At 37.2% G+C, this 19,270-nt stretch overlaps 2 protein-coding genes across 4 annotated transcripts; one reads left to right on the top strand and one right to left on the bottom strand.

The window, feature by feature from the left end:
* The first annotated feature begins 768 nt into the window (after positions 1-768).
* On the top strand, positions 769-2,371 carry LOC133740279 (uncharacterized). The gene is made up of 2 exons (XM_062168216.1): positions 769-2,038; positions 2,117-2,371. The coding sequence occupies exons 1-2, from the start codon at positions 1,815-1,817 to the stop codon at positions 2,259-2,261; spliced, it is 369 nt and encodes a 122-aa protein (XP_062024200.1). The 5' UTR covers positions 769-1,814; the 3' UTR covers positions 2,262-2,371.
* A 1,713-nt stretch (positions 2,372-4,084) lies between these two features.
* On the bottom strand, positions 4,085-10,916 carry LOC133725315 (protein CHUP1, chloroplastic). 3 transcript variants are annotated; one of them, XM_062152523.1, is made up of 6 exons: positions 10,548-10,915; positions 9,924-10,144; positions 9,715-9,827; positions 8,255-9,028; positions 7,279-8,161; positions 4,085-4,302 (listed from the first exon to the last, which is right to left on the bottom strand). In XM_062152523.1, exons 2-5 carry the CDS (start codon positions 10,066-10,068, stop codon positions 7,304-7,306), a joined length of 1,890 nt encoding a protein of 629 aa, XP_062008507.1. In that variant the 5' UTR covers positions 10,069-10,144; positions 10,548-10,915; the 3' UTR covers positions 4,085-4,302; positions 7,279-7,303. The 3 variants fall into 3 exon arrangements, with proteins under 3 accessions (XP_062008507.1, XP_062008508.1, XP_062008509.1); XM_062152524.1 differs by lacking the exon at positions 4,085-4,302 and adding an exon at positions 4,522-4,965 and having other exon boundaries at positions 10,548-10,916; XM_062152525.1 differs by lacking the exon at positions 4,085-4,302 and having other exon boundaries at positions 7,027-8,161; positions 9,715-9,821; positions 10,548-10,912.
* Positions 10,917-19,270: the final 8,354 nt, after the last annotated feature.

Genomic DNA, 19,270 nt, shown 5'->3' with positions numbered 1-19,270 from the left:
GAAGGACAAGGAAGGCAAATTCAAATGGTCAGTCGACCCTGTTACTATAACCTGCAAACATAAGAAGCTCAACCCGGACAAGGTTTGGGTGCGAAGTTTCCACCCAAACAATGAGGATATAGTGCATTTCTCTCACCTTGGAGACTTCTTTCACGTGCAACCTTCGTGGAGGAATGTTAGAGATAGTCACACAGGGTATACGCCATCGTTTATACGAATTCATCTACCCGTCTTTGCTCCCATGGTGGCCTACCCCGGTTCCTCGACTCCAAAACCTCTGGGTTAGCTAGGGTACAATATAGTAATTCTGAAACGTAATTGTGTAATCGAGAAGACGTGGGTCAGAAATAAACTGAAGTACGTCATTCGATCAAAAATAAACACTGGAAGTGCCATAGCTGTTCTTTTTTACTTCTATACTTGGTCTCTCAGTTTTGGTGGCTGATCGCTGGAGACAGAAAGAGAGAGCGAAGGGTAAGGCATCCTGACAGCCTTTTGGTTCTTTGCGATTGTTTGTCTCTTCTCAATCAAAACTTGAAGACATAGATGTTTTTGGTTGTTTGCTCCATCTGTACAGAAACAGAGAGAGAGCGAGTGATTGTTTGACTCTTCTCAATCGAATCGTCGAGTATAGACTCTGCTCTGTGTATTATCAATTCTGGGTTTTCATTTTAAATTGTCTTTTTGGTTATTTTTGTGATGATTATCTTTTGCATGTGTCCCGGTTGTTTTTATATTTTCATTTCAATCATTTCATTTTGGGGAATTTGATTCTATACCCAAATTGACACACCTCTTTTAGAATAAACCCAATCATAAGAGTGTTTTAATATACACCCAAATCAATTAATTTTTTTTATGCAAAATAAAAAAACCTATTAAATAGAATAAATAATAAAACTCAATGTTGTTAAGAATTACTAAAGCTGCCACTATTAAATAGGATTGATAATAAAATCTAGATTTGTTGTCGATGGAAGTCGATCATGAAACAGCTGCCCATAGACGTCGCCCAAAATTATTCAACCCTTGATTTCAGCAATTGAAAATTCTCCTCTGGGTTGGAGGTTACGTAATCTCCATATTGAAGAGTCTAATCTGTACATTCAAAGCCGGTGTCAATATCTCTACAAGCTTGTGATATAAATGGATTGCGCAATTAGAGGTTGGTGGGTTGCTTGTGTTCGACAGCATATCCGATTGGTACGGTTGATGAGTATTGTGGTTGCTACCTATTCAAAAGGTGTGTGTGCTCCTGACGAAGAGGTATTTGTTTTGTGATGGTTCTAGGTTTTTGCTATTGAGTAGGTATGATAGACTATACAAGTTCTTTATTGCAGGTTTTTGTTTCATCTTCTTGTTTCTCAATAGATACTACAAGTTAATTTTGATGGCTAAAGAGTACACCCACCTGGAATTTAGGTGCGACCTTCTCAAGTTTGGACGTGTTATGACCGACGAGGTAAGGGCAGATATTACTGAAGTGAAGCTTGATCTGATAGAGTCCACACCGTTCAGGGATTTGTTTAGAGCTTTTTATGAGTGGCAAATAATAGACTCTGCTTGTAGGAAGTCTAATAGTGACATCGTTTCTCTTTTAAAATGCTTTGACAAGGAAAAAAACTCGTTTCAGTTTGGGGAAATTACTGGTACCATATCTGTAGGTGACATTCCAGAACTATTTGGTTTGAATATTGAAGGTCGTGAGATCAACCTTAACCAGAAGAAGAGAAAAGGGGATTCTTACTTCATTAAAAGACGATTCCCTGGAGTGAAAAGGTTGTCCAAGGTGATCCTGGAGCAACTAATCAAAGATGTATCTAACACTATTACGCTTAGCATTTTTGAAAGATAAGGGTAAATCAATTATTAAGAGCAAGATGATATGGAAACATGTGAAAAGAGAAGGGCAAGTGAGTCTATTTACGTTCAATGTATCAAACAAAGACAGGGACTTTCTTACCTGGTTGGGAAGGAATAATGTTCATCATTTCCCTATTATTTCAAGCAAGGAATGTCCTAAACAAGATCCTTCCAGGTAATTATCTTGTTCCTTACTATCAGCACTCCTAATATGTGTGTGTATGAGCTTATTCATTTGTTTTCTAATGTACAGTGTGGACATCGGGATTGCTGTGACGTACATTATCAAGCGATTATCGGAAGGTCTTGAATTAGAGTCTACCTTTAAAAAAGGTGCCATGACTCAGCAGAGAGCACATGTTTTGGGAAGGTTCTTAAGTGACAACAATGACGGTTAGGCTCATCTTTGTGAAAGGAGTTTGGGAGGGACAAGAATGCCATTTGGAAGGCCTTTCATCAGTTTTTATGTCTTTTCTGGAATGTTAATGATTGTGGATGCTTAAAGTGATCTTATATGTATTTTTTTGCAATGTTTGAGAATTTGTATGATTAAAGTGTGTTTCTTAAAACACGATGGATCGTGTGGAAATCATTTTATTTCTGAATAAATTTTTTTTTATGCACAATTAAAGAGGGTTAATGGGGTGAATAGGGTTGTCTTTACGTTGGAGGCAATATTATGGGAAAGTCTGGTAGTTTGTGATTTCCCCTGGGCATAAGGGGGGAGGGTCGTGAAGTAGTTTCATATAGTATAGGTAGCAAAATGCATTTCCTGAAACCGGAGTTATATGTGCATAAGGCATTCGCTGGACGATTTACGTACAAATTGTGAACTTTCTGGATAATAGGTACCTAAATTAGTTGCGTATATTAAAACCCACTAGATGTTAAACACCTGAATGGTAGGCAAATTTATTCAATATTACCTAGGGTTTATGCTACCAAAGTTAGTCAATATATGTAGCACCTGAATAGTAGACAAAATTATGCAATTTTACCTACGGTTTACTGTACCTAAGTTATTCCCTGATTGATAGACACAAAATGTAAACTCATAAATGATAGGTATCTAAATCACTTGCGAATGTGAAAACTCATACGATATTTGACACCTGCACGATAGGAAAAAGTACACAATTCTACCTATGGTTCATCTAGAGATACCCAAAGTAGCAAGTGAACGAACTGTGTATTGAGTGGTGACGTGTGAGAGTACGTATTTCATAAAACTTAACTAATGGAATACAACAACACAACTAAAACACATAACTTCCATATTAATAGCTGAAATTTCATACGAGACAAAAGACAAAAGGATGTTTAATCACTACATGATAGGAATACCTCCACAAAAGGATGTTTAATCAGATTGAGAAATCTACGCAATCTAATAGGAATATCTACACAACCACATCTACTTTAAAATAGCAAATATAAAGATTAAATCTGAAAGGAAGAGATATACAATAATTAAGGCAATTAATCTTTTTAAATAAGGAATATCTCCACAAACATATCTCCTAAAATATGGCATCAGTTACATACAATAATTAAGGTATTAATCACGTTGACATATTTAATAATAGGATTATCTACACAAACATATCTACTAAAAAATGGCAAATATATAGGTCAAATCAGAAAGGAAGAGATATACAATAATTAAGGCAATTAATCGTTTTTAAATCAGGAAAAATAAATTGATGGTATTAAATTCTAATTTGTGTTTATAACTGATACCATATTCAAATTCAATTCAAATTCAAAAAAAAAAAAAAAAACACCTATATTTGAGGAATATTTTCCTTCTTCGACGAGAAGGGTAAAATAGTCAAACTAAAAAAACGAGAAAAAAACTTAATTATAGACTTAAAACCTATACGGTAGGTTTAATTATATGAATGGGTGTAGATTAAAAGAAAACATAGGATTGGGTTTCTCTTAAAAGGAGCTTCATTTTTTGGGTTTTTTTCTAATTTTCTCTTTCATTCATTTTAAACAAAAAACTGCAGCCGCTGTTTTATGATTGGTTATGGTTGTTCTCTAAGTTTGAATCTTGAAGTTGATTGAAGGTTCTGTCCCTTCTATTTTTTTTGACGTTGTGATTGCTATTTCGTCTCTTTTTTTGACTACATAGATTAGTGTTATGGCAAACAAGATTGATCTGTTCAATAACAACGGCCAGAAAAATATGTCTGCAAATAAAAAGAAATGCAAGATGAAAATCTTAAGCAATGTTTAAAGTACTGTATAAAATTGAGCTTAAATTCATTGAAGAAAATATATATACCAATCAAGAATATATGAATGAAAATGAAATGGAACCAACAAAGTAATGTCGATGGCCTCTGACATTAACAACCCAGATATTATAAGATTCCCCAACATTTCTGATACAGTTTTGTATATTTTCTTGGCAGCCATCAGCCCATCAGTGTTCTGTTCAAGTTGTCATGCCAAAGTCAGAAACAAAACAAAGAAGGAACTGATATTCATTGGAGAAAAAGTCTAAAGCTGTGAAAGACTGAAAGTGATGCTCAACCAGAAACTAAACTTGGGGAAACCGAAAGCTAATCAACTCTTTGTTTTATTCATCAGCTTATATGTTTACTTGTATGATTTACAGTTTTCTTTCAATTTCACTTTAGACCTTACTGGAACATGTTGTGCGTTTTAATTTACTAACAATGAACAGAAGCATGGCCTTCATAAAAAAACCTGTTGCATTTCAATTTCAATTTTACAACTGATAGTACCATTCAGAAGTGATGAATGAAATTAGCATGACTCTGTTTTTGTGCTAAAATTGATTGTACCAGCAACAAAACTCTACCAAATCTTTGCTGAAAAGGTCAATCAAAATCTTTGAATTGATTTAAATGTAATTGTAGCTACTTGGCCTTAATGGTGCTCTTAATTCTTCATTGTTGCAAGGCAACGCTAGCAAGTCAAATTGTCCGCATAAATTCTTTTTGGAGCCTAAAGACTACCGCGGTGGTTAGAGTGAAGGTTCAGTTGATTAACCCTTAAGTTGGGAAGAACGAGGCCAAGCTTCTGGACTGTGTTGTGGTCACTGAGCTCCGCGAAGCCCCTCTCTGCTTACTGCAGGTAAAATTAGCTCAATTTAGTTATTTAGTTCAATTTTCTGATTATTTTAGTTCTCCACAGATCAAACTTTTGGAGAAGAAATGATGTGTGATTGAATTGTGAAGGAAATAATTGTCAGAAAATTTTGTAAGTTACTGATAATAACAGGTCTATTCATATTAAAATTAAATCTTTGTTCTATGAGATATTTGTAGCAATTAATTGACAAAGAGTTGAAGTCCTTCTCAGCTCCATGTTTTAAATTGGCAGTTCATTGAATGAAGCATCCTTGATATATCTACATCTTATAGCCGGTCTGCATAATATTAGAGCTTTGTTGGTGCTTATGTTTTGCTTCATTGATATTATTCAGAGGATTTTTTGTGCAAACCAATGTGATACTAAGAATGAAAACTGACTAGACATATCTTAAATACCCATTTTCAAGCTTTCCCTAATGTCCTTCAACCACAACATGTGCTTAAGGATTTTCGCTTGAGATATTGGGAGTTAATTCAAATTTATTCAATTTTTTTCAACTGATTTGGGAACTTGGTGTGGAAATGGTAGTTTAAAGTTGAAGCCTTTATGACTAAAAAGACCACTGTTGTCTCAATCTATTTGAATCTAATGCTTGGAGTGAAGTAAGATGCAGATGTATGTCTTGCTCGATGACTGTAGAGGAAAAGAAGGGTATTTAATTTTGAAATTTGTGTGATTGCTAGGAAGGTTAAAGCCTATCACATATGGATTGATTGGTCGTTCGCAAAAGCTTTAGTTCTGTTCAGTTCATGAATTCAATTAGCCATTTGGTGTATTCTCAAAAAAACATTAGCCATTTGGTGTAGAAACGGGAGTTGAAAATAGAACCATTCTTTTTTTTTTGGGGTGATTAAAGTTGAAACCTTTAAATTATGAGTTTCTGACTAGATAGTAGAAACAGGACATAGCCTCATCTCTGCTCTGTAGCCATATCTATGAACCACTTGAACCGAGACATTGCCATCAGCTATTGAACTAGCTGGATTGCATTTACTTCAGTCCATTTGAATCCAATGTTATCTTCTTAAATGTGTGTAAATGCGTAGTGCGGAAGGCTTTTTAGTTTAAAGTTTTGATACTGCGGCATGTCCTACTGTTTTGCTTCAAACAGACTACTCATAGGTTTCATCGAAAGAAATTTTCGGTAAAAAAAGGCTAAGGTTGATATTGTAGTGACTTTTGAACCGGCTATGATGTTGCTTTTTGTTTGCTTAGGATGGTATTAAGTTGTTTACACTTGCACAATTACATATTATTAACCTACACAACTTCTTAGGTTATATGAACCTCAAACAGTTGTCTCAATGCACATTTTGAGTGCGAAATAATATCCATACTCAAACCATGTATATGCATTGCATATAGAATACCCTACTCATTATAATGCTCCTACATTGGTTAATGAATTATCTAACAAATATTGGGAGCTTATTGATAGATTTGAGTTACAGGGAAGTGGTGGTTTGGGGAAAGGACATAACTTGGTAACTAGCAGCAGTTAACAGCAGCTTATGATCTTCCGACGTTGCAAAGTGTAGCTGAATAGTCTGTTGCTGATTTTTGTCTTCTTCTTTTTTATAATTTTTTAAATTTTTTTTTAAGGTTATTGAGAATGAAAACTGTATCAGTATAGTGCTCATTTCAGGTTTTGGGTAGAGAGATTACTTTTTGTTTATTTGATATCAATACTTTATCTTCACATGGTTTCTCTGTTTTGTGTACAACTCAATTTTCATATTTAGGCTATAGGCAGGGAGACTATGTATTATGAAATCAATAGCAAAGCTTATGAGATTCTATGAACATAAATCTTTGTGTTTGCTAATCTGTTATCCTTATCTTGAGAAAAAGTAAAGATGGGTCAAGATTTGTTCCCCAATCTTCTATTCTTTCTTTGACAACTATCCCTAACCTTCCCTGCTTTTGATTGATATGAACCCGCAGTAGCCTAGTACCATATCTAAAGTCAGAAATACAATTAAGAGGGATCATAAATTTTCAACAATTCTTACCATTAGATGAGGCACACACCAGGAAAAAGATAATTGCAAATACAGTATATGAAATATTCTTCTAAAAGTTCAACAATGGTTCAAAAGCCAAGCTCTGGTGTGATAGAATTACATACAATCATGAATTGAGAAGTTCTGTAAGTTGCAAAATTAGTTTCTAACTAGCTTCATTAGTTTCTAACTAGCTTCTAGTGAATTATGGTATGGTGGATGTGCTAATTTCTCAACTATAAAACTCGCTGGTATATATAAACGGATGATGATGTGAGCAAACCTGTATTGCTATAAATCATATCAAACTAAGATGCTGATGCTGATTTCCTATGTACGTTGGGTTTGAGAGCTGGTGTCCCAGTGCGAGAGGTTTTCAAAGCTTCTGCATATTTCACCAACTCAGATTTCTCTGCAGAATCAGAGTCATGATCAAATTGATCTTTCGGAGGGGAATCAGTAGAACCTTCCCCACCCAAGATAAATCTCTTATACCCTGGGAAAACTCCAACATCACTATGTCTCTGAACACTGTGTGTATCCTTAGAATCATGTTCCTTTGGACTCCTCCATCTGGGAAGATCTAAAGAAGCTCGAGAAGAACTATGAGATGAAAATATGTTACTCTGACCCTCAGGTCCACCATAAGCTGCTACTGATTTACTTGAACTGCCATATGGAGAATAGTTATCTTCTGAATGGTGTTGATCATGGGTGTCTTTACCCCGTATAATCCTCCTAAGCTTGCTGAATAACTTATGCTTACTCGAGGTATGAGTTTTTGTAGCAGATGAATGATCAGCGGAAAAGTCATCATACTCTCCCGAGTCTGTAACAAGGGAAGTTGGGGATGTCCATCTATCAGATTCAAAATCAATGTGACTCCCCTTATCCCCTGCCCCTTCAGTGTTTGCATATTCAAGTATTAGCTGCTTGGCTTTCTCTTCAGATTTATGGCTTAGTGATTTACTCAAGTCCCTTGCCACAGTTTTACCAGTTGGGGGCTGATAATTCCGCAACTCATAACGTAAGCAAGCATTTATCCACCTGAGGTAAACTAATTCTTCAACATCAGAACTTCGATCAACACGAAGTTGCTCAATTTCCTTTGCCAAATCTTCATTTTCTTGTCTTAAGCGATCCCTCTCTTTTTTCAATGCTTCTGCCTGGAAAAAAAGCATACACATTAATATATGTCATTAAACAATAATGATCAGAGGGAGACAGAAAACAATTAGAACATATGATGAAATTCATACCTCTGGATCTTCCAGAATAGAATTTGCTAGGATTTGTGTGGATTCCAACCTCCGAGCCAACTCAGAATTTTGTAGTTGCAACCTCAAATTAGATGCTCTCAACTCTTCTGTTTCACCCTCCAAATCTTTTAGCCTTCTCAGCTTTAATTGAATCTCTAAATTAACGGCGGCAGCTTCATTGTCTTGCAAATTTTCAACTCTTTTCTTAAGACTTAAGATCTGTTCTTTGTTGTGTTCAGCTTCGGATCTGAGTTTCTTTTTAAGCATCTGAATTTTTGCCCTAGTAGCCTCAAGCTCAGCGACCACTTTTGCATGATTAGAAGCTTGTCCCTCTAGTCTACGGTTTTCTGCCTGTAAGGACTCGATCTTGAGACTAAAAAGCTTAGCCTCCATACTGCTTATCTTCAACCGATTTTGGAGCTCCATTACAGCAGTCTCCTGCTCTTTAAGGCCATAATACTCTAGCAACTGGACCTCAAGATGCCGCTCCCTCTCTCGAAGCTTTCTAACCATGTCTCTGAGGTGTCTGATTTCTAGCTCATAATCGTCCTTTTCTAAAGTTCTAAATGCCCTTGGAGTCTCCACATCTGACATAGGAGTTTCAACATTCTTCATTGGAGAATATCCAGACTTGGGGCCAGCAAAGTCAAATTCATTCACAAGATCATTGAACTCTGGCAAGAGCAAACTATCTTTAACCCTAATATGTTTATTGCTTGGAGAAATACTGGATGTGCAATCATCAACACTGACCTTTGGCATGTATGTGTCTTCCTGGTAAAAAAAATGAAACAAATTAATGAATAGTTCACTGAAATTGAATCCAGTAGGAACATGATCATTGATTTGATTCTTCATACTAGGCTGTAAACTCATTCCTAGTCATTTCAAAAGGCATAATTTGGACTTTGAACTTTTGAAGTATGTGTTATGAATATATTCCCTCTTGTGGTTGAGAAACAAAAAAAAAATGGAAAATGGAAAGTTGCAATAGGATGTGTGTGATTAGTAACTACAAGATGTCAAAAATCCTAATTTTCAGAAGTGGCAGACAGACAAGAACATTTGAAATTTATCGCATGAACGAGTTATGTACTTGCGATCAACACCTCAACCTTCTTTGTTTGGTTGCAACACATATCAGGGGAAAACAGAGGGGAGAAGGAATTAAGAAAATCCTGCATATTTGATTCTATAATTGGAAATGTGACACAATTATTTAGGATAGTCATTAAGCAAAATGAGCTTTCCTGGCTTTTATCATCCTCTGTATGTCAAAAATAAGATGTAATGCTACCAGCACCAATCAAACCAATCATTTTGTTTTTTGTTTAAACGAAGCTGTAAAAATCTGTTCATGTGTAACTAAGAATTTGTTTCTGGTATAAACTTGAGTCATAAACAACAAAACTAAGCATTTATGGAATAAATCTGAGACTTGAAGATCCAGCTAAACATACATATTTTTCTGATGCAATCCTAGCCTTGGAAGAACTGTGTGCTTTCCAGGTGGCATTATTAAGGACATCCTTCTGCCGAGGTCTTACTCCCAAATCAGCTTCATTTTCTGTATCTATACAGAAAATATAACCAAAACGTTGACTAAATCAAACTCATATAATAAAAGGAGAGCTCAACTGAAACAGAACAAATAAAGGTGAAGACGAACCCGAAGAGCGTGGAGGAGGTTGAGAGGGCTTGATCCTTCTGGTTCTGAGACGAGAATAGAGAAATCCAGCAAAAGAGAGAGCCAAGGCCACCCCAAATTTCAGTAGAAGAGGCTTTATATCCCTGATCTTTACCGCCATTATCATTGAAGACCTCTAATTGAAACTAAACTCATTAACCCACAAAGAATGATCACGAGTCCTCTTCTTCATCATCCTCCATCTACATGACCACAAGCAGAAAGATATCCCATAATCATGTCAGATTAACCCCTAAGGAACTAATAATAAGCAAAACCCATATATATACTAAACCATAACCCAAAGAAAACATTAACCTCATCATATTGAACAAAAAGGAAAAACTTTTAATGGAAGTAAAAGACTGATATTGGTCAAAGGTATATACCCAGAAACAGAATGAAATACAAGAATCACATAACCCAAAACAGATTGAGCCAAAAAGGATCACAGGAAATCAAAAATAAGCAAAACCCACCTCAAATTCCAAAGCTTTATACACACCCATATCAGAGAAAATCTCAAATGACCCTTGAGAGATTAACAAGTCCAGACATAGAACAGCAAACTAAGCAATACCCGTTTGAAATGAAACGAAAACTTACTATATATTGAAGGGAGCGTTACCCAAATCAATAACGATCAAAAGGGCAGCAACAATTTGATCTTGCTTACGGTTTGATTATATATCAGTTGAGGATTTGTTTGTCTCTCTTGGGCTGATGAAACAGTTGGTAAAGGTATGAACAACAAAACTGTAGGCAAAGAAGCTTTCTTTATGAACATTGCCACTAATGTTTGTCTTATGTCATGGTGGATGGTGATGTGCAAAAGAGAGAAGGGAATGAGATTCTTGATTCCAGGTGGACAATCCAAAAGGGAAGAGAGAGTTGGTTTGGAAGCCTCAAATGGAAAAGGTTTTTGGTTGGTTTATTAAATTTAGAGGAGACTTTGGTCTTCAAATTCAATGGAGGGCCTAGTTAAGCGCTCTCTGTTCTCTCTTGTTTTTTTACGGTTTTCTTTTCCCTCCATTGGTGTGTGAGAGGAGGAACTTCGAATCAACTATTAAACAAGGACCAAAAATGAGCTACCTCAACTTGTATGGAAATTCTGATTAAAATAAATAAATATAGAGTTTACCATAACTTGTATTTAGTTTACTTTGTGATTTATCAAAGTATGTGGCTCTCTTGGTTTTAAACGAATTTATGAGTGCAAATAAACAACGACACAAGTCACACAACAACCAGGGAGAATAATAGCTATTAGTCCTAATAATTTTACTTATAGATGCTAAAAATTTAATTGTAACTTTGATGAACAATCAGCAGCCATGCATTAAATAAAAATTTTTTTTAGCAATCTATGCCTTTAATAATTAAAGAGAACATTTCGATATAAATTCTTATGTTCAATTTCTTAACCTCTATTTGACAAATTTTTAATTTTGATGTTGCTCTAATTTAAGATCGGTGAGTAACTCTAATCTACATATCATCGACATATCATAATAGCATGTGTCTCTATTTTCAACATGTAGTAATGGTTTTTCCGGTCCATGAAAAGAATTCAAAATGGAAGTCGGCATTATTAACACGCAGTCAAGTTGTATGTAATTTTTTTTTTGAGTGGAAGACGTCAATAGAACCAACACACACACCCATGCAGTGTATCCCAGCATAGCCAGACTAATCACTGCACCGCAGACGCACGAACCATTGGGTGTTTTCACTAACTCAGGTCCCTCAAATCTGTTGGCCACGGGATGGAGCTGAGATTCGAACTCTAGACCTAGGGGTTCCAGACTAGGCAGCTCGACTAACACACCACACCACGTGGTTTTGTATGAAGTAACTTAGGTGTAGAACTCGTGAAACGAATCATGAAGAGTAGTAAAGCTCAGTTTGGTTGACTGATCCTGGGTTCCTCCAAACTTATGATACAGATGGTGATAGGTTTGCATTGAACTGGACGAGTCTGGATGTTTCAGTTTTAAAACATATCCTAGTTCATTTCCACGTGCTTGGGAAACCAACATCCAGCTACAGCCTGCATATATTAACAAACTCTGTGCTAGCTTTCATTACATAGTGTTTAATTATTAATGCTAAAACGCATGCTTGCCGCCTAATTGTACTCAAAGTTAAACTCGATATTTAATTTACTTTTATTTAGTTTCTTAAGTGCACTTACATATTTTATACATTGCATATAGATTTTTTTTTTTTTTTTTTTTTAAGAAACTATAAGTTTTATGCACTTCACTTATTTATATATATATCAATGAAATTCAAACTTGTGACCTCCACAATATTGATATACGACAGTTCACCGACAAACTCAAAATTAGGTACGATATTTAATAAGGCAAACTCAAAATACGTGATTTTCTGTAATGATGATGTCATACTAAGTTCGATCATACCGTAGAAATTGTCCAATACTCTCCATTACTTCATACACAAATTGACCCCAAGAAAATGAAAATAATAGAATACGTATGCAACTGTTGGAGGTTTGAACAGATCATGAATCTCTAGATTTGTCGGAGCAAATAACTACTAAATATCTATATATAACATCCTCACCAACCTTTCTCTCCGATGATGACAACTCTATCAATTGATCATAAATATTGGTCCAAAGCCTCCTTTGAATGTCTGGAACTCTGGATGGTTTAAAGTTTGAACACGTTGAGGAGCTCCTCTTCAAACATCATTAGAATAAAGTGTTAGTTAACAATAGTACGTTCATCCCATGAACCTTTCGCCTTCATTTCTCTCTTATATCTTCCCCTTTTTTAACAAAAAGACGAGACCAAAAACAAAGCACTACAAGGTCTATTTTAAAGATGAGAAAAATTCAGGTACTCTCCCCAAACTATTCTGCCAAGGTCAATTTGATACCCGAACTCTCAAAAGTATCAATGTGATACCCGAAGACCTAAATTGGCATCAACGTGATACTTCCGTCCAAAATCTCTAACGGCTCCGTCTGTTTGCTGACGTGGCAAGCACATGGGCTAAATAAACTTTTTATCCTCTCTTTTTTTGCTAATTCATTTTTTTTTCTTTTCATTTCTTTTTCTTCTTTTTCTTCTTCTCTTATTCTTCTTCTTCTGGGATTTTCTTCTAGCCCAGATCAGGCAAACCCAGACTCGCAAAGAACCATTTATTAGAGATTGGTATCTTTGTTTGAAACTCATCCAAGCATTAGCAATCCTACAAATCTCAATGAGGAAATGAATAAAGAACCTGGAATTGGAATGATTGTACCATAAATGGAATAGCCAGAGCAATTAGCAGAGGGAATCAACTCAAACAAGCAATTCCATGAATCCTTAATGCCCAAGTAAATAAGCACCCAACTCTCTCATTATCGAATCGATTCAGACAATTTGTGCGCCGGTATCACCTGCCAATCCAACAAATCAACAACAACATTCTCAGCCACCCCTTTTTCCTGATTCTACTACATTATCTTCATCAGCTGCTGTCATCTCAATATCCATCTTTTCAGGTACAGTTCCTCCATTATCAATTGTTTCCTGGACTTGTCCAGATTCCACAGAATGAAAAGAATCATCCTGCCCACTATTCTCAGTTTTTCGAGCACTATCTGAACCATAAATTGCTATATCCTCTCCAGTATCCTCCTTTTCCTTGGGAGGAGCAGAAAATCACCACTATGAAGCTAAAAGCAAAGAAAGCAAACTACATTACTCACAAACTAGAATTTCACCACTGTTTTGTTCTAAAGCTTTAATCTTTATCGCAAAAATTCGAAGCAATACAGAATGAACATAATTGGGGGCTGAAATTAGGGAATTTGGAAAGCTCCATACCTGGTTTGGAATCAAAGAAGACGAAGGCTTGAAATCGTGGCCTGATGATCGTATAAGTACCATATGAAATTTGGTGATTTATCGTATACCACCGGTTTCGAAAATCCCTCCCTCTTTGATCAAAAGAGGATCTATCAAAGCAATTGAAGACCAGTCATCGGCAAGTTTCTGACTTTGAAACACGAAGGTGATCCAGCCTCTCTCCATGGCGGCCGTCGCTTGCTCTCCGTCCAAACCCACACCGTCTCTTCGAGCTCCCAAACGAAGTCGTAGAAGAAGCAACTGATGAACTCTGGGTGGCTTTAGTTTCTATTGGGTGTTTATTATGTGAAGAAATCAATCTGCAAATGTTACTCCAATGATCTGTACGGGGAGAGAAGCAGCGGATTCCGGCCAAAGAAGCAGAGTGCGGCAGAGCCAGAGCGAGAGAGAGAGAGAGAGAGATTGGTTGAGAAATTCAATTTAAAAAGAAAAAAAGAAAAAAAAAAAGAAGAGGTCATTTTGGTCTTTTACCTCTTTTTTTTTATCTCCACGTACTTGTCACATCATCAATTTGACGGGGCCGTCACGGAAATAGTACGGAGGTACCTCGTTGATATCAATATAAGAATTTGGGTATCACATTGGTACGTTTGAGAGTTTGGGTATCAAATTGGCATTGGCATAATAGTTTGGGGAGGGTAGCTGAATTTTTCTCTTTAAAGATTTAGTCGATTACATGGTGGTTTGAGATTTTTGCTGAAGCTAAAAGTTGCATGGTATGCCTTTCCAATAGAACTCATAAGATAATTAATATCCCTTCGGGCATGACAATTTTAAGATGCTAAGCAAACCTTTCCGTTACAACATTATCTACCAACTTTATCGTTCTCCTTTCGACCCGGCTACTATTATATTCATGGTCTGAATGAATTGATTGAATATTATTTTTGTAAAGTAAAACTACAAATTATCTAGTCTTCCCACGATATCTTCTTTTTTTTTTTTTTACTTGCAATGAGTAAAAACCTTGGTCATATGGATATTCTTGTAGCTGAAGCAATGGCCCTGCGTGAAGGTATAACTCATCTTTCATGCATATCTTCTCGGTCTCTTATTGTGAAAGGAGATTTAGAGCTCTTTATTGATGCACTTAATGATTGAACCTCAATTCCTTGAAAAATCAAGTTTGTGATTCAAGATGTCAAGGAGCTTGCACGGCACTTTGACTCTGTCTCTTTCTGTCATGTATGGCGTGAGGCTAATTCTTTAGCTGATAGTCTAGCAAACTGGCCGCGTTTGTTACACAGGACTGTCATTGCCCACCTTAATTTCTATAAGAGTCCTGGACTCCTCTAGCCTGGCTTATGCTATTCTAGTACTTGACTCATGTTTGGTGATGACAGGACTATCATTGATACTTCCTCTTCAATGCTGCAAACTTCTTCGAGAGTTTAATCATCTCCAGATGAGCGTTCCTGTGAAGTTCCTCAAAATCTTGGTGAAGTTCCACTCCGGAATCGAAGAAAGCCTCTCCGACTCCATCGAAACCCTTCCCCAGGATCGCAATCATCTCAGATTTGGTCTGAATCTGAGCTTCATCTTCGTCTTCGTCGGTGCTTTCAGCCCATAATCTGAGACCCATCGATTGATTACCGGATACAGCTGTGGGTCTCGGCCGGTGTTGAGCCGTTGAGGATTTGAATCCGACGCCTGGAAATGTAGAGACAATAGAGGGAGGAGGAAGAAGAGGCCTCTGGTTTTGGGGGTTAAGGTCTGGTGAGGAAAGTGAGAACTGAGAAATGAGAGATTCTTAGCTTGCATAGAATCATCCTAGTGTTGGGTGTTCTTCTATTGTGCGATCTGCCCAGTGGCTGATCCGAAATGAAATTGGGGAGAGAGAGAGAGAGAGAGAGAGAGCGGGGTCGAGAGAGAGCAGGATCATGAGAGAGAGTGAGAATGATGAATAGTGGAGTAGAAGGAGGCTTGCACAATCCCATGGTTTTTGGTGGGATTGTGGTAGAAGGTGTTGGGGCTGCTGTTGGGACTGTTGAGTCTCATTAAAAATAGTCCTCCTTGCTGCCAAACATGGGATAACTAGGATTAGACTAGATAATGATGTCCAATCTCATCCAATCCCATGTAACAAACACCACCGGGCACTCTTAGGCCTTCTCCAACCCACATGTATAAAGGGCTAAAGGGGTAAACTTTAACCCAATTCATGTCCAACCCATTAGGTTAAAGGGTAAAGGGCCAAAAATGAGGGCTAAAAGGCAACCCAAAGGGCTAAAAATAACCCTTGAAATAGCCCTTTGGCCCTTTAAAAAAATGAATCAAAAAGTGGGGAGGGCCACGTTAGGGTCATATGTTTTGCAAGCATGACGTCAGAAACGGCTAGTTGCTAACGTCATCTAGCCGTTGGTATTTTTTTTTTACATATAGCCGTTTTTTTTTTCACACTATAAATACATATCACCTCAACCTTATTTTTCATCTTCCTTCTACTTCCTCATATATATCTCTCTATTTTCAATCTTTCATTTTCTCCCTATTTTTAAGCTCTCATTTACTTTTCTTTATTTTTTCTCTCTTTCGAAAGTGCAATTGGAGAAGAAGTGGTGGCACACCTAAATCAACTAAGAGAAGATCTCAAGAAATTAAAGGAGGAAAAGGCAAGAAGAGATCAACTCAAGGAAGAGAGCGTGATAGGGAAGAAACTATTTTTAGCAATGCAAACCATCAATTTTACTCCTTTGAGTAAAGAATATTATGATGGAAAGAAAAGGGAAATAATGGAGAAAATTCGGCGCCGTGAGTTGTTTCCGTCATCCGGTTCGACATCGAATGAGTACCGCCCGGAAATGTCATTCAATGACTCGGATGAGTAATTAATGTTGTCCAAATAAATTGTTATAATCTATTTATGCTTTATGATCGTTTTCATATAATTTTAGTTATTCAATTTTCCTTGTAACATTTTTTTTTTGAATAAATTTTCCTTGTAACTTTAAGTTATTATCAAGATAACCTATGCTACATATATAAAATCGTATAACAAATCTACAACATTACTTGTGAAGCAACACATGGAATTTGAAAAGTACAATCGGAAAAATATTTTTTATCATAAAAATGATTTCAATTACTATAAGTAAGAATCTGATAAAAAATAAGAACATACATACATATATATATATATATATATATATATATATATATATATATATATAACATATTCAAATTTTTAAAATATATTTTAGGACTATAATTTAGCCTTAACGGGTTGGAGACGGTTGATGTCACATCGATGAATAGTAAATAAATTAGGGCTAAAATTTAGCCCCAGTGCTATTTTTAGCCTTTTGGGTTGGAGAATGCCTTATCCTTCTCCTTCTTAGTTTGTAGTTCTATCAGTTATTCAGTTGCCTCTTTAATTCAACCCAACTTTCCACTTTGATCTTTTTAGGGGTGGTTATTTTAGGGGGCTTTGTCTGTAATTTTCTTTCTCAATCGAAAAAAAAAAGTAAAAAAAAAATATCTGTTTAGGGAAATCCCTTTTCTGTGTTTGGCCCAAACTCTAGGTTACTTGACCTAGTGGTAATAGGGTTAATTAGAAGGATCTAGATTCCTATTCAAAGTACGATTACTTTCCTTGTATGATTAAGATTCTATGCATTGTAATCCTCTATATAAAGAGACCCCTATTATCAATGAGAATACACAGCGAATTTCTCTCAGTTTCTGATTCCCTAAAACAAGTTATCAGCACGAAGCCCTAACCCTAAAAACCCTAATTTCGTAACCTTCAAAATCCTGCAACCACCGCCCCACATATCGAAGCCCTAATCCCAAGGAGCCCAGAACCGGCGGCGGAACCACCGGAACCGGCCGAAATCGACCTGAACCGGGCCCTGCCCCTGCCGAGCCCTGTGCCTGCCCTCGACAGATCTGCCGAGCAGCTACCGAGCCCTACCGAGCATCTGCCGAAGCATCTGCAAGATCTGCCGAGAGCCCTGCGTGCACCTGCCGAGAGCCCTGCGCATCTGCCGACAGCCTTCCGCACACCTGTCGACACCTGCGCACAGCCCCTGCAAGCCCTCGCCCACACCTGTCGAGCACCCCTGCACAGCCCCTGCAGCAGCCCCCGCAAGCCTCCGCAACTGCCCTGCACCTGCCCTGCCTAGCTCCGGCCACCAGTTTCCGGCCACTTTTCCGGTGACCCACATAAATGTCTTTCCCAAACTGGCTATGTATTCACCATGGGAAAGACCGCGATATCTTGGAGGTCTACAAAGCAGACCTTAGTCGCTACCTCTTCGAATTATGCAGAGATTATTGCTCTTCACGAAGCAGTTCATGAATGTATATGGCTTCGATCCATAGTTGCGCATGTTCGAAGCAATTGTGGTCTGAAGTCTACCACAGATGAGCCAACGATCATTTATGAGGATAATGTTGCTTGCATTGAACAAATGAAGCAAGGCTACATCAAAGGTGACAACTCCAAGCATATATCGCCCAAATTCTTCTACAATCAGCAACAACAGAAGCTCCTCAAGATCAAAGTGAACCAGGTTCGATCTGAGGACAATGTGGCAGACTTATTTACTAAGTCATTGCCCAAATCCACGTTCGAGAAAGACATCAGGGGGAGATGTCTACATGTTCATCTCGAAACGTGAAGGGTGTGTTGTGCTCTTTTTCCCCTTCGACCGAGGTTATTTTTGTCCCACTGGGTTTTTGTTACTCGGCAAGGTTTTTAACGAGGCAACGAGAGAAGCACCGCGTTTGGGAAACACAAGGGGGAGTGTTTAAGGAAATCCCTTTTCTGTGTTTGTGCCAAACTCTAGGTTACTTGACCTAGTGGTAATATGGTTAATTAGAAGGATCTAGATTCCTATTCAATGTATGATTACTTTCCTTGTATGATTGAAATTCTATGCATTGTAATCCTCTATATAAAGAGGCCCATATTATCAATGAGAATACACAGCAAATTTCTCTCAGTTTCTGATTCCCTAAAACAATATCTACTTTTTTTTTTTTTTTTGAGAAATATATCAACTCGATCTTGTATAGATCGGCAAAATTACACATAACAATCCACCCCAGTAAGGTTTTCAAAAAGAGCTGTTACCTAAGGAATTCAGCATGTAACTAAACAATGAAGCATATCGAAAATTATCTTACACTACCAATGACAAAAAACTCAAATGTGCATAGACATTGTGGGTATTCTTGGCGACATAAACTCAAGTCTAAGTTGAGCTAGGTGCCATCTCAAGCACCAGAGTAGCACCTTCTTCAACCTCCTCCCAACCTCCCCCATTGAGGTCTCCAAAACTTCATCTTCAACCATTTCAGTCTCCTCAGCTTCCCCCGTCTCAATCACAACAAGCTTGCGTGGGAACCTCCTTTTTTTGGTCTCAGACCTTTAGTAGCCGTAACCCCATTTTTGCTCCCCTTCGATCTTCCTCTTTTCTTCTTAGGAAAAATATGAAC

The sequence above is a fragment of the Rosa rugosa genome, chromosome 1 (genome assembly GCF_958449725.1).
Source record: "Rosa rugosa chromosome 1, drRosRugo1.1, whole genome shotgun sequence".
In the NCBI taxonomy this organism is placed as follows: Eukaryota; Viridiplantae; Streptophyta; class Magnoliopsida; order Rosales; family Rosaceae; genus Rosa; species Rosa rugosa.
Note: the sequence above shows the minus strand (reverse complement) of the source record. Positions and strands in the feature narration are given on the sequence as shown.

Excerpts from the sequence above, each read along its gene's own strand:
- LOC133740279 (XM_062168216.1), top strand. The coding sequence starts at position 1,815 with ATGTATCTAACACTATTACGCTTAGCATTTTTGAAAGATAAGGGTAAA. Across the intron at positions 2,039-2,116 it reads CCTAAACAAGATCCTTCCAG|TGTGGACATCGGGATTGCTG; the intron begins GTAATTATCTTG and ends TCTAATGTACAG.
- LOC133725315 (XM_062152524.1), bottom strand. The coding sequence starts at position 10,068 with ATGATAATGGCGGTAAAGATCAGGGATATAAAGCCTCTTCTACTGAAA. Across the intron at positions 9,828-9,923 it reads ACCTCCTCCACGCTCTTCGG|ATACAGAAAATGAAGCTGAT; the intron begins GTTCGTCTTCAC and ends TTTTCTGTATAG. Across the intron at positions 9,029-9,714 it reads GGATTGCATCAGAAAAATAT|GAAGACACATACATGCCAAA; the intron begins GTATGTTTAGCT and ends TTTTTTTACCAG.